Here is a 15,444-nt window from a genome sequence, read left to right on the forward strand (position 1 = left end):
ATTCCCTCAAAGGCCCAGTTCTCTGTTCTTAATGCCACCTTGCTAATTCAGGAAATGGCAAATAGTACGAAAAAATGAATATATATATTGCGCGTTGAAAAATATGTAGAAGGCGAGAACCTTATCTTGGAGCAAAAATGGGTATATTTGAAGGAATAATGGTTCCAACAATGTTATATCGTTGTGAAGCATGGGCTATAGATAGGGCTGTGCAGAGGAGGGTGGATGTGTTGGAAATGAGATGTTTGAGGACAATATGTGGTGTGAGGTGGTCTGATCGAGTTAGTAATAAAAGGGATGTGTGGTAATAAAATGAGCGAGGTTGAGAGAGCAGAAGAGGGTGTATTGAAATGGTTTGGTCACATGGAGAGAATGAGTGAGGAAAGATTGACAAAGAGGATATATTTGTCAGAAGTGGGGGGAACAAGGAGAAGTGGGGGACCAGAGTGTAGGTAGAAGGATGGAGTGAAAAAGATTTTGAGCGATCGGGGCCAAAACATACAGGAGGGTGAAAGGCGTGCAAGGAATAGAGTAAATTGGAACGATGTGGTATACTGGAGTCGATGTGCTGTCAATGGATTGAACCAGGGCATGTGAAGCGTCTGGGGTAAACCATGAAAAGTTTTGTGGGGCCTGGATGTGGAAAGGGAGCTGTGGTTTCGGTGCATTACACATGACAGCTAGAGACTAACTGTGAATGAATATGACCTTTCGTTTTTTCCTAGCACTACCTCGCTGGGGGAGGGGGGATGCTATTTCATGTGTGGCAGGAAGGCAAAGGGAATGAATAAAGGCAGCAAGTATGAATATGTACATGTGTATCTATGTATATGTCTGTTTATATATTCTTTCTTCTTTTCTTTCACACTGTTCACCATTTCCAGCATTAGCGAGGTAGCGTTAAGAACAGAGGACTGGGCCTTTGAGGGAACATATATATATATATATATATATATATATATATATATATATATATATATATATATGTATATATATTTTTTTTTTTTTTTTTTTTTTCATACTTTGTCGCTGTCTCCCGCGTTTGCGAGGTAGCGCAAGGAAACAGACGAAAGAAATGGCCCCCCCCCCCATACACATGTACATACGTCCACACACGCAAATATACATACCTACACAGCCTTCCATGGTTTACCCCAGACGCTTCACATGCCTTGATTCAATCCACTGACAGCACGTCAACCCCTGTATACCACATCGCTCCAATTCACTCTATTCCTTGCCCTCCTTTCACCCTCCTGCATGTTCAGGCCCCGATCACACAAAATCTTTTTCACTCCATCTTTCCACCTCCAATTTGGTCTCCCTCTTCTCCTCGTTCCCTCCACCTCCGACACATATATCCTCTTGGTCAATCTTTCCTCACTCATTCTCTCCATGTGCCCAAACCATTTCAAAACACCTTCTTCTGCTCTCTCAACCACGCTCTTTTTATTTCCACACATCTCTCTTACCCTTACGTTACTTACTCGATCAAACCACCTCACACCACACATTGTCCTCAAACATCTCATTTCCAGGACATCCATCCTCCTGCGCACATCTCTATCCATAGCCCACGCCTCGCAACCATACAACATTGTTGGAACCACTATTCCTTCAAACATACCCATTTTTGCTTTCCGAGATAATGTTCTCGACTTCCACACATTTTTCAAGGCTCCCAAAATTTTCGCCCCCTCCCCCACCCTATGATCCACTTCCGCTTCCATGGTTCCATCCGCTGACAGATCCACTCCCAGATATCTAAAACACTTCACTTCCTCCAGTTTTTCTCCATTCAAACTCACCTCCCAATTGACTTGACCCTCACCCCTACTGTACCTAATAACCTTGCTCTTATTCACATTTACTCTTAACTTTCTTCTTTCACACACTTTACCAAACTCAGTCACCAGCTTCTGCAGTTTCTCACATGAATCAGCCACCAGCGCTGATATGAAGTATGAAGTCTGTTGGGGATGAGAGAGCTTGGGAAGTGAGTCAGTTGTTGTTCGCTGATGATACAGCGCTGGTGGCTGATTCATGTGAGAAACTGCAGAAGCTGGTGACTGAGTTTGGTAAAGTGTGTGGAAGAAGAAAGTTGAGAGTAAATGTGAATAAGAGCAAGGTTATTAGGTACAGTAGGGGTGAGGGTCAAGTCAATTGGGAGGTGAGTTTGAATGGAGAAAAACTGGAGGAAGTGAAGTGTTTTAGATATCTGGGAGTGGATCTGGCAGCGGATGGAATAGGGATAGGGGAGAAAGAATACTTCCCACGTATTCCCTGCGTGTCGTAGAAGGCGACTAAAAGGGAAGGGAGCGGGGGGCTGGAAATCCTCCCCTCTCGTTTTTTTTTTGTTTTTTTTTAATTTTCCAAAAGAAGGAACAGAGAAGAGGGCCAGGTGAGGATATTCCCTCAAAGGCCCAGTCCTCTGTTCTTAACGCTACCTCGCTATCGCGGGAAATGGCGAATAGTATGAAAAAAAAAAAAAAAAAAAATATATATATATATATATATATATATATATATATATATGTTGAAATGTATAGGTATGTATATGTGTGTGTGAGGACGTGTGTGTATATACATGTGTATGTGGGTGGGTTGGGCCATTCTTTCTTCTGTTTCCTTGTGCTGCCTCACTAACGCAGGAGACAGCGACAAAGTATAATGAATAAACATAGAAGAGGTAGTGAAAGCTTTGTGGAAGATGAAGGCTGGCAAGGTGGCGGGTTTGGATGGTATTGCAGTGGAATTTATTAAAAAAGGGGGTGACTGTGTTGTTGACTGGTTGGTGAGGATATTTAATGTATGTATGGCTCATGGTGAAGTGCCTGAGGATTGGCCGAATGCATGCATAGTGCCATTGTACAAAGGCAAAGGGGATAAAGGTAAGTGTTCAAATTACAGAGGTATAAGTTTGTTGAGTATTCCTGGGAAATTGTATGGGAGGGTATTGACTAAGAGGGTGAAGGCATGCACAGAGCATCAGATTGCAGAAGAGCAGTGTGGTTTCAGAAGTGGTAGAGGATGTGTTGATCAGGTGTTTGCTTTGAAGAATGTATGTGGAAATACTTAGAAAAACATATGGATTTGTATGTAGCATTTATGGATCTGGAGAAGGCATATTATAGAGTTGACAGAGATGCTCTATGGAAGGTATTAAGAGTATATGGTGAGGGAGGCAAGTTGCTGGAAGTAGTGAAAAGTTTTTATCAAGGATGTAAGGCATGCATACGAGTAGGAAGAGAGGAGAGTGATTGGTTCCCAGTAAATGTCGGTTTGCGGCAGAGGTGCGTAATGTCTCCGTGGTTGTTTAATTTGTTTATGGATGGGGTTGTTAGGGAGGTGAATGCAAGAGTTTTGGAGAGAGGGGCAAGTATGCTGTCTGTTATGGATGAAAGGGCTTGGGAAGTGGGTCAGTTGTTGTTCGCTGATGATACAGCGCTGATGGCTGATTCATGTGAGAAGCTGCAGAAGATGGTGACTGAGTTTGGTAAAGTGTGAAAGAAGAAAGTTGAGAGTAAATGTCAATAAGAGCAAGGTTATTAGTTATGGTAGGGTTGAGGGACAAGTCAGTTGGGAGGTAAGTCTGAATGGAGAAAAACTGGAGGAAGTAAAGTGTTTTAGATATCTGGGAGTGGATTTGGCAGCAGGTGGAACCATGTAAGCAGAAGTGAGTCATAGGGTGGGGAGGGGGCAAAGGTTCTGGGAGTGTTGAAGAATGTGTGGAAGGCGAAAACATTATATCGGAAAGCAAAAATGGGTATGTTTGAAGGAATAGTGGTTCCAACAATGTTATATGGTTGCGAGGTGTGGGTTATAGATAGAGTTGTTCGGAGGAGGGTGGATGTGTTGGAAATGAGATGTTTGAGGACATTATGTGGTGTGAGGTGGTTTGATCGAGTAAGTAATGAAAGAGTAAGAGAGATGTGTGGTCATAAAAAGAGTGTGGTTGAGAGAGCAGAAGAGGGTGTATTGAAATGGTTTGGTCGCATGGAGAAAGTGAGTGAGGAAAGATTGACAAAGAGGATATTATGTCAGAGATGGAGGGAACGAGGAGAAGTGGAGACCAAATTGGAGATGGAAGGATGGAGTGAAAAAAATTTGAGTGATTGGGGCCTGAACATGCAGGAGGGTGAAAGGTGTGCAAGGAATAGAGTGAATTGGAATGATGTGGTATACCAGGGTCGATGTGCTGTCATAGAATTGAACCAGGGCATGTGAGGTGTCTGGGGTAAACCATGGAAAGTTTTGTGGGGCCTGGATATGGAAAGGGAGCTGTGGTTTCAGTGCATTATACATGACAGCTACAGACTGAGTGTGAATGAATGTGGCCTTTCTTGTCTTTTCCTAGTGCTATCTCACACACGTGCGGGGGGAGGGGGGGTGTTCATTTCATGTATGGCGGGATGGCGACAGGAATGAATAAAGGCAGCAAGTATGAATTATGTACATGTGTATATATGTATATGTCTTTGTATGTATGTATATGTATATGTTGAAATTCATAGGTAAGTATATGTGTGTGTTTGGACATGTATGTATATACATGTGTATGTGGGTGGGTTGGGCCATTCTTTTGTCTGTCTCCTTGCGCTACCTCGCTAATGCGGGAGACAGCGACAAAGTATGATGACAATAATAATAATTATAACATATCCATACTTGCTGCCTTCGTCCATTCCCATCACCACCCCACCACACATGAAATGGCACCCCCCTCCCCCTCCATGAGCTCGCGAGGTAGCACTAGAAAAAGACAACAAAGGCCACATTCGTCCATACTCAGTCTCTAGCTGTCATGTGTGATGCCCCACAAAGCTTTCCATGATTTATCCCAGATGCTTCACATGCCCTGGTTCAATCCACTGACAGCATGTCGACCCCGGTATACCACATCGTTCCAATTCACACTATTCCTTGCACACCTTTCACCCTCCTGTATGTTTAGGCCCTGAGAGATCAAAATTTTTTTTCACTCCATCCCTCCACCTCCAATTTGGTCTCGCACTACTCGTTCACTCCACCTCTGACATATATCCTCTTTGTCAATCTTCCTCTTTCATTCTCTCCATGTGACCATACCATTTCAATACACCCTCTTCTGCTCTCTCAACCACAATCTTTTCATTACAATACATCTCTCTAACTCTTTCATTACTTACTAAATCAAACCACCCCACACCACATATTGTCGTCAAACATTTAATTTCCAACACATCCACCCTCCTCCACACAACCCTATCTATAACCCACACCTCGCAACCATATAACGTTGTTGGAACCACTATTCCTTCGAACGTACCCATTTTTGCTCTCCGAGATAATGTTCTCTCACAAATTCTTCAATGCTCCCAGAACCTTCACCCCCTCCCCCACCCTGTGACTCACTTCCGCTTCCATGGTTCCACCCGCTGCTAAATCCACTCCCAGATATCTAAAACACTTCACTTCCTCCAGTTTTTCTTCATTCAAATTTACCTCCGAATCAACATGTCCCTCAACCCTACTGAACCTAATAACCTTCCTATTATTCACATTTACTCTCAACTTTCTTCTTTCACACACTTTACCAAACTCAGTCACCAACTTCTGCAGTTTCTCACCAGAATCAGCCACCAGCTATGTACCATCAGCAAACAACAACTGACTCACTTCCCAAGCCCTCATCCACAACAGGCTGCATACTTGCCCCTCTCTCCAAAACTCTTGCATTCACCTTCCTAACAACCCCATCCATATACAAATTAAACAGCTATGGAGACATCACGCATGCCTGCCACAAACCACCATTCACTGAAAACCAATTGCTTTCCTCTCTTCCTACTCGTACACATGCCTTACATCCTTGATAAAAACTTTTCACTGCTTTTAGCAACTTACCTCCCACACCATATACTCTTAATACCTTCCACAAAGCATCTCTATCCACTCTATCATATGCCTTCTCCAGATCCATAAATGCTATATACAAATCCATCTGTTTTTCTAAGTATTTCTCACATACATTCTTCAAAGCAAAAACCTGATCTGCACATCCTCTACCACTTCTGAAACCACACTGCTCTTCCCCAGTCTGGTGCTCTGTACATGCCTTTACCCTCTCAGTCAATACCCTCCCATATAATACTCAACATAGGAATACTCAACAAATTTATACCTGTGTAATTTGAACACTCACCTTTATCCCCTTTACCTTTATATAATGGCACTGTGCATGCATTCCACCAATCCTCAGGCACTTCACTATGAACCATACATACATTGAATATCCTCAACAACCAGTCAACAACACAGTCATCCCCTTTTTTAATAAATTTCACTGCAATACCATTCAAACCCGCCGCCTTGCTGGCTTTCATATATATATGTGTGTTTCTATGAGTCCATGGGGAAAATGAAACACGAAAGTGCAGTTAGGAACTTATCGTGTTTCATTTTACCCGTGGACTCATAGGAATATACTTGATCATGCGCAAAATTGTGATACTTTCCAACCATATGTGTGTGTGAGTGTGTGTGTGAGTGAATGTATGTATATTTCTTCATCTGTTTCCTAGTGCTACCTCTAATGCACAAAAAACGATTGTGAAAAAATGTAAAAAATAAAAAGATATATCATTATCATCTTTTATTATTATACCTGATCGCCGCTTCCCGTGTCAGCAAGGTAGCATCAGGAAAACAGATGAAGAAAGAATGGTCCATCCACTCATATACATATCAACACATACACATATTCATACAAAGACATATAAATATATACACATGTTCATATTCACTCTAGTGCATGATGATAGTATGAAGGTGAAATCGCACTTCATTAGGAGTTCATACAATTTCATTTAACATGTAATTTTTCTGTACATGTGACACTACATGTCTCGTGGAGACAACCCACCTCATCAAGGGCCAGTACTTAACAAAGTTATTTGAATCACAACATCACACTTGATTCTTGCTGTCCAACACCAATCTTTATAGACCTAGCACTATCTGCTTTGTCTGGCCATAACTGTTGTAAGGGAGAGTGATTAAGGGGGGTCATGTGGAAGGAGTTGGCCTGGGTAGCTGGGTGTGTCTTGAACAACTTTTTTTAAGTTTTCATGTCTTGTCAATTCTCATAATGATTTGGTTGATGCTAAGATGGGCTTTAAAATTGCCTTGGGACAAATAAAAGTTCTTTAGTATGAGCAATTAAGATAGATTCAGTGACATGCATAGCATAATCAGCAGAGGGGCATGAAATAATGGAATTTTCAAGATCTATGGGGTGATTGTTTTCACGACAGTGTTTAGCGATTGCATATTTGTGGTCATCCCTGTGTACTGAATGGCGGTGCCAATAACACCTCTCCATAACAGTTTTTTGGACTGGCGTATATAAATATATTTACATGCCTTGCATTTGATGGAATAACACTCCTAATTAATAAATAGTAGGTCAAATCATGCTGTCAAATGCAAGGCATGTAGATATATTTATATAGGCCAGACTGGAAAAACTGTAATGGAGAGATGTTATAAGCACTGCCATTCAGTATGCAGGGATGACCACAAAAGTGGGATTGCTAAACATTGTCATGATAAAAATCACTCCAAGATCTTGAAAATCCCGTTATTCTATACCCCTTCCAAACATATGTCCCACTCACATACACATACTCAAGTATGTCTTTCTTTTTAAACCAGGTATTCTCAATCTCCAGACCTTTTTCAGCACACAACTCCTCAAGCTGATCGCCATTTCCATTCATAATACTGAATACCCCATGCCCCCCAATTGTACCCACATGTGCCATGTTACACACCTTTGCATTTATATCACCCATCATTAATAACTGCTGACATACTTACTCAGCTGCTTCAAAAACACTTTATTTTTTACTTTCTTATGTTGGCTGAGATGGCACGGGAAACTGAGGCCCTAATCAAGGCCAGCCCATTTAACACTATATGAGAGGACCCAGGAAGTGAGTCAGATATTGTTCGCTGATGATACAGGTGACTCGAGTGAGACTGCAGAAGTTGGTGACCGAGTTTAGAAAATTGTGTGAAAGGAGAAATGTGAATAAGAGCAAGGTGATTAGGTTCAGTAGGGCTGAGGGACAAGTTAATTGGGATGTAAGTGTGAATGGAGAAAAATTAGAGGAAGTGAGGTGTTTTAGATATGTGGGAGTGAACTTAGCAGCAAATGGAACCATGGAAGCAGACATGAGTCGCAGGGTGGGGTAGGGGGTGAAGATTCTGGGAGCGATCAAGAATGTGTGGAAAGAGAGAGCATCATCTCGGAGCAAAAATAGGTATGTTTGAATGGATAGTAGTTCAAACAATGTTATACGGTTGTGAGGCATAGGGTTGTACGGAGGAGGGTGGATGTGTTGGAAATGAAATGTTTGAGGACAATATGTGGTGTGAGGTGGTTTGATTGAGTAAGTAATGAAAGGATAAGAGAGATGTATGGAAATAAAAAGTGTGTGGTTGAGAGAGCAGAAGATGTGTGAAAGTGGTTTGGGCATATGGAGAGAATGAGTGAGGAAAGGTTGACAAAGAGGATACATATGTTAGAGGTGGAGGGAACAAGGAGAAGCGGAAGGCCAAGTTGGAGGGGAAGGATGGAGTGAAGATTTTGAGCGATTGGGGCCTGAACATGCAGGAGGGTGAGAGGCGTGCAAGGAATAGAGTGAACTGGAACGATGTGGTATACCGGGGTTGACAAGCTGTTAATGAACTGAACCAGGGCATGTGAAATGTCTGGGGTGAACCAAGGAAAGGTCTGTGGGGCCTGGATGTGAATATGGAGCTGTGGTTTCAGTGCATTACACATCACAGCTAGAGACTGAGTGTGAATGAATGTAGCCTATTTGTCTGTTTTCCTAGTGCTACCTTGCTGAAGCAGAGGGTAGCGATGCAGTTTCTAGTGGGATGGGGCAGCGCCAGGAATGGATGAAAGCAAGCAAGTATGAATATGTACATGTGTATATATGTATATGTCTGTGTGTGTATGTATATGTTGATATGTATATTTTTTTATTTTTTCTCATACATATTCACTATCCCGCATTAGCGAGGTAGCATTAAGAACAAAGGACTGAGCCTTAGAGAACATATCCTCACTTGACCCCTTTCTCTACTCCTTCTTTGGAAAGGTAAAAATGGGAAGGGAGGATTTCCAGCCCCCCACTTCCTCCCCTTTTAGTTGCTTTCTACAATACACAGGGAATTATATATAATAAATAGATAAAAAAAACGAATTCATAATATTTTTATTACACTTGATTGCTGTTTCCTGGGTCAGCGAGGTAGCACCAGAAAACAGATGAAGAATAGCCCATCCACTCATATACACATATATACACATAAATGCCCATACATACATATATATACATATACATATACATATCAACATATACATAACACATACACAGACATATACATATACATATATACACATGCACATGTTCATACTTGCTAGCCTTCATCCATTCCTAGCACTTCCCCACCCCACAGGAAACAGCATTACTACTCCGTGCTTCAACGAGGTAGACATATTTATACTTGATTGGCGGGCCCCATGTCAGCGAGGTGACACCAGGAAACAGAAGAATGTTCATACAAGTACATACATATACATATCAACTTATACATTTATACACATGTCCATATTTATACTTGCTTGCCTTTAATCCATTCCCAGTGCTACCCCTGCCCCAAAGGAAACAGCATAGCTACCCCCTGCTTCAGCGAGGTAGCACCAGGAAAACAGACAAAAAATGCCACATTCATTCACACTCAGTCTCTAGCTGTTATGTGCAATGCACCAAAATCACAGCTCCCTATCCACATCCAGGCCCCACAGACCTTTCCATGGTTTACCCCAGACATTTCACATATCCTGGTGCAGTCCATTGACAGCATGTCAACCCCAGTATACCACATCATTCCACTTCACTCTATTCCTTGCACACCTCTCACCCTCCCCTATGTTCAGGCCCCGATCGTTCAGAATCTTTTACACTCCATTCTTCCACCGTCATTTAGTCTTCTTCTCTTTATTCCCTCCACCTCTAACCCATATATCCTTTGTCAACCTTTCCTCACTCATTGTCTCCATATGTACAAATCATTGCAACACCTCCTTCTGCTCTCTCAATTACACTCTTTTTATTACCACACATCTCTTACCCTTTCACTTAATCACACCACCTCACACCACATTTTGTTCTCAGACATTTAATTTCCAACACATCCACCCTCCTCCATACAACCCTATCTACAGCCAATGCCTGGCAACCTTTACAATATTGTTGGAATTACTATTCCTTCAAACATACTCATTTTTGCTCTCCAAGACAACGTTCTCTCTTTCCACACATTCTTCATTGCTCCCAGAACCTTTGCCCCCTCCCCACCCTGAGACTCACTTCTGCTTCCATGGTTCCATTCACTGCTATAAGGCCACTTCCAGATATCTAAAACACTTCATTTCCTCCATTTTTTCTCCATTCAAACTTACATCCCAATTAACTTGTCCCTCAACCCTTGCACTTCACATTTACTCTCAACTATCTCCTATCGCACACTTTTCCAAACCCTAGCTTGAGCCAGGTACCCATTTTATCGAACAACCCCAAAAGGTAGATGAACAGCTGGGTTGAGTGGATTGACTGCCGCAACCATGATTCGAACCTATGCACTCGACCCTAGGCGGCCCATGTATGCATCACGGTCAGGTTCATAAGCACTAACAATTGCCGGTCTCTCGCCATCCACCTCCACTTTTATCAACATGAATCAAGAATTCACTCCCTTTCACTCTTTCACACACTCCCACAACTCCTGCTCATACTCTTATCAACCCCTGACTTTACTCTTAAAACATTTTCAAACTTAATTCCTACCCCAAGAGTTCATTCTATATTTATGAGTCTCCTGCAGTGCTCAGGAGGCTGGCCATGTCCACCAAACAAAACCAGAAATCATAAAGTGTAGTGATGTTGTGTATGCTTGTTTATGTGCTGAGAGTGCAGGACAATTAAGAAGTAAGTGCCTGGTGTCTTTGTTATGGTAGCTACATTGTTGACATGAAGGGTCATGGGGTATGCTGAAATGGTATTTGTAGTGTTTTAGGGATGGGTGATGTCTATAACACAGACAAGGAAACAGTGACTCATGCTTATCTGGGGAATGTGTCTTCTAATGGGGTATATCTAATGGGTAGTAGTTGATGATTGAGTTGGGAGGGCATTTGTTTAGTGCTTATTGGGCTATTTCGGTGTGTTGTGTTTTGTCAGAGGTGAGATCTGTGAGTAGAGGTTACTGAAGTGTTAGGCATGGGTAAGCATTCCATATTTACTTGGGGTTTGATGATTAGTTATGGAGTGTATTGGGTGGGAAGCGTCTAGTTTTGCTGAGTAGAAATGAGTGCCGTGTATGTTGAGGTGGGATTGTATTGCGAGGATTTTTGTTTCATTATGGTGTTTAGTGTTTGTGGTTGCTTGAAAGCCAGTGATTGTTCAAAATTTAGTGTGGTATGTAGCTTTGATATATTTGCTTTAGAGAGGACACAAGACCAGGCAGGTGAGACATATAGTTGAGAAGATGAATTGGTCTTATAGGATGTTGATGGATTCTTTTTGTGTTGAAGTTATTGGTGTGCGAGTAAATGTAATTTTTTTGTCGTATGAGATGCCTAGCACGGTTGGTGTTTTGTTCAGTGGGAGTGACTGTCTATTGAAGGTGTGAGCTGGATATGTATCTGTCTGGGGTCAAAAGAGTGGTTGAAGACTTTGGAGTTGCTGACATTCTGTTCTGAGTAAGCCATTATTCCAATTGTGTAATGTAGTGCCGAATTTTCACTGTTGCTAATGTGGTATCAGTGTTGTCAGGTCATCTACATATGAAAGAACCTTCATGTGGCTTGCATGAGGTACTGAGAAGTTGTGAAGGAAGAGACTGAAGAGCTAAAGAACTGTTCCTGGGGAACTCAGCTGAAAAGTTTGTGAGTGACTGCCATGGCAACTCATGAAATAGGTCAACTACTTTTTCCCCTTATTGTGGAGGGTGGTGGTAATAATCTTTGTGAGGATGTATCAAAGGACAGTATCAAATGCTTTGTTTGTGTACTTCCACTAGCATTGTGTGGGAAAGGGTACTGTTGTTGGTCTGTCTTTTAGGATATGTTTTGTGGGGTTGTTATACAGCTTGGTGGTGGAGAGGTTGGGTCTGAAGCTGTGTTGTGTTGTTGAGTGCTGGATATGTTGTTTGATTCTGTCATGGATCAGTCTTTTAAAAGAATTGTATACTGGAGACAGAAGTGATAAAAGGCCAGATGTTTGGGATTTTATTGTGTGGGTAGGAATGGATGGAAATATATGCAAATGCTTGGATAATAAATGGGTCAAGTATTATATATGAAAGCTTAATGTGTTGTCAGGGCTTGTAGCAGAGTTCTTTAAGGTTTTAGTTGCACTGCTTGTATGAGTGGGAGTGATAGGTGGGTAGGCACTTGTTTCTGATGGATTTTGTGCGAGTTTTTCACGACTTTCCTGTTTAAGTGTGTGGTTGGTTTGAGGCTAATTTTGAGTAGTCTCATGAGTATGTTTGTGTGATCTTTGGAAGAAGGAACATCATTGGAATGGATCATGATGCTTCTTAAGTGGAGGTTAGATTGGTTTGGCAAGTGTGAATCTTCAATGACTGCCGGAGTTGGCTGCTGTAGGTCTTGTGGTTCATTGTGGAAACGAATGTGTGCCAGTTTTCAGTTTGCCTTTCAGTGACCAGGTTAGTAATGGTGTTATTTAGAGTTTGGATTTGTTATTTGATTTCTGTCTCTGGTGAGTGGTTTTGTTTCAGCTGGTGTCTTAACTTTATGAAGTGTGTAACTTGTGGGAAGAAATTTGGGTTATACTGCTTTCCATGCCCTTATGGTATGTGCCTTTCGCTTACTTGGCTGATGATGCAGATGAAGTGTGAAACAGCATGTTATAGAGATGGGAAATAAACTTTGATGAAATTTTGTAGCTTGGATCTTATATACTGTATGAAAGCTTGCCAAACTGTATTCCTGTAGTCTGTGAGTCTTTTTGGTGGCTGTATGGATTGGGTGGGCCAGATGGATTGCTATCGGAATGGGTAAGTGGTCAGGGGATAGCTCTTCTAGTGTGATCCAGGTGGTTCTTGTGTGCAAAGCTGGTATGTAAAAGATGATGTCTAGAGAAGATGGCATCTGGAGCAGGTGGAATGGAAGTGTGGCTGGATGGTTGAAAGACTGCACAAGTTTAAGTATGTCACCTGAGAGATCATGGATGAGAGTTGTTGAGCCATGCAGGAAGGAGAGGATTGAAATCTCCAGAGACAGGTGTTTGGGATGTTTGTCAGTTTCTGCAAATGGGGAATGTATCTGGCAGGGCATGCTACGGGGAGTACGTATGTAGGTACCAACTACATTGTGCTTTGTGCCGTAAAGTTTTATGCCAAAGGCTATATTTCTAGAGTAGTGCAACTGTCTACAAGCTTTTTTGTGCTGTAAGTTGTCAAGGAATGGCATGGCTTGGTGGATAAGCATTAAGAGTTTTCTTCCTTGTCCCTGTTATGTCTTGTCTTAGGGTTGCGTAGTTTCAAAAAGGTAGTAGTGTGGATCTGGATGCGAGTCTGGTTTTCTTGTATAAGGGCTATGTGTATGTTGTGTTCTCGGGGTTGGTTGAGCAGTTCTGTGTGTTTGTTTCTGATGTCATAGGTGTCGAGTTTTAGGATGTTTAGGTTGAGGTTGGAGTTCTGGGAAATTGTAGGGTTAGTTTCTGAAGAGCAGGTTTGTCTACATGGTACTGTTTATTTGGTGTTTGGGCGAGGAGTGTCAGGGTTTGCAAGAGTGCTTTAGGAGTTTTGTCTATGCAAGGAGTTTCAGGGTTTGTGAGAGTGCTTTAGGAGTTTCTGTCTGAGTATCTATACATTTCCTTTATGAATGAAAATGATGTGCAATGGAGGTGTATCACTAAAGAAAGTTGTAGTACATGATGGAGTCGTGCTTTTTGGTGAAGGGCATTTGGCACTGTAGGCTCAGATGCATTGGTGATCTGAGGTTACAGTTAATATCAACATCTTGCATTAGTGGTTGAAAGACGATGACTGGCCCATCATCTTCCAGCAAAGCAAAGAAAAATGTAATTGTGTAAGGTATTTGGGAACAGCTCGAGGTTGAATGTTATTGGAATCCACCTTCATGTGATTACACTGCAAGTGAAAAGTCACCTTCAGCAAAGTTGTATCATCTTTAGTGGAAAAGGATGAGCATAACTATTTGGGAACTTAGAACTCCAAAGGAGTCAGTATTTGTTCCTACTACTGATTGTTGCACAGCCTTGAAGCCCCCATGAAAGGGGTCCTAAGGTTATATAATAAAAAAGAATTATTCACATATGTAATGATTTTTTCCAAAGTAAGCCTCCATGTTACGAGTAAAAGAAACAAATAAGAACTGCTAACTATACTTGTATGAAAGACAAAAACTATCCATAACAGTCAATTTTTCTTATATGATGGTGAATCATCATACAAAGCTATCCTAATAAACAAACACGCATAAAATCTTTACAACAGTACATAAAACAATTTGAGATTAATCTGAAAGCATGAAAATGTAGCCTGGAGTCTGTGTGACAGTACTCAGGGGATCTTCTGGAGGAGGACTTGACCGACCACACTCACTCTGATGATTACCCCAGTCTCTTCTTTGGCAAAAGTCATTGCAGTAGGCTCGGTTATGACAACCTGAGCATTCATATCCACTTTCACGGTTGCAGTTAACACACTGTTTAAAAAAGTTTATTATTACAAAAAGTGAATGCAAAATCTAAGTAAAAGTTAAGCATAGTTGACTCTAGAGCAACTTAGGTAAAGAAGTATGCAACATGGATAGCAGTCATAATAACTATATACACATAAAAGTCATTACAAAAAAATTTGATCTTTATTTCACAGCAAATATTCACTTCTTTGAAACAATACCTAACATTTTGCTTCATAATATCTAAACGTTCCATGTTTAAAATTGAGAATGGTGCAAATATGAAGGAATACAAGACACGTTAGAGACAAGGTGTTTGATAGGGATTCTGCATGAGCTACTTTCTTCAATACAAAATTAAAAAGGTTTTATTATAAACAGAGTAAATTCTACACATATATACAAATAAGCTATGATCAAAATGAAATCCAAAAATGATAAACCATAATTTAGTTACATGACAAAATTTTTTAGGGCAATGAGGATAGCTACTGTACTGCCCTAATATTTAATATATGTCAAGCATTTGTAAGGTGCAAAATTCTGATTTTATACCTTAACTCTATCCTATCTATCTGTCTTTCTGTATCTCTGACACATGTTCCCTTCTAGAACTCCCTCAAAGGAGTGGCCATAGCAACAGGGTCTCCATAATT

At 41.3% G+C, this 15,444-nt stretch overlaps 1 protein-coding gene and 1 long non-coding RNA gene across 3 annotated transcripts in view; one reads left to right on the forward strand and one right to left on the reverse strand.

Annotated features, from left to right (window-relative positions):
* Nucleotides 1–15,444, forward strand: part of LOC139766853 (uncharacterized) — a 49,116-nt gene that overhangs the window by 12,474 nt on the left and 21,198 nt on the right. The window lies entirely within an intron of this gene.
* Deaf1 (deformed epidermal autoregulatory factor 1) overlaps nucleotides 2,504–15,444 on the reverse strand; it is a 95,260-nt gene continuing 82,319 nt past the window's right edge. For both annotated transcript variants that reach the window (XM_071695807.1, XM_071695806.1), the window contains one exon: nucleotides 2,504–14,812. In XM_071695807.1, coding sequence (XP_071551908.1) covers nucleotides 14,621–14,812 — 192 coding nt within the window. In that variant the 3' untranslated portion in view covers nucleotides 2,504–14,620. The remainder of the gene's footprint in view (nucleotides 14,813–15,444) is intronic.

The sequence above is a fragment of the Panulirus ornatus genome, chromosome 58 (genome assembly GCF_036320965.1).
Source record: "Panulirus ornatus isolate Po-2019 chromosome 58, ASM3632096v1, whole genome shotgun sequence".
NCBI classification, from domain to species: Eukaryota; Metazoa; Arthropoda; class Malacostraca; order Decapoda; family Palinuridae; genus Panulirus; species Panulirus ornatus.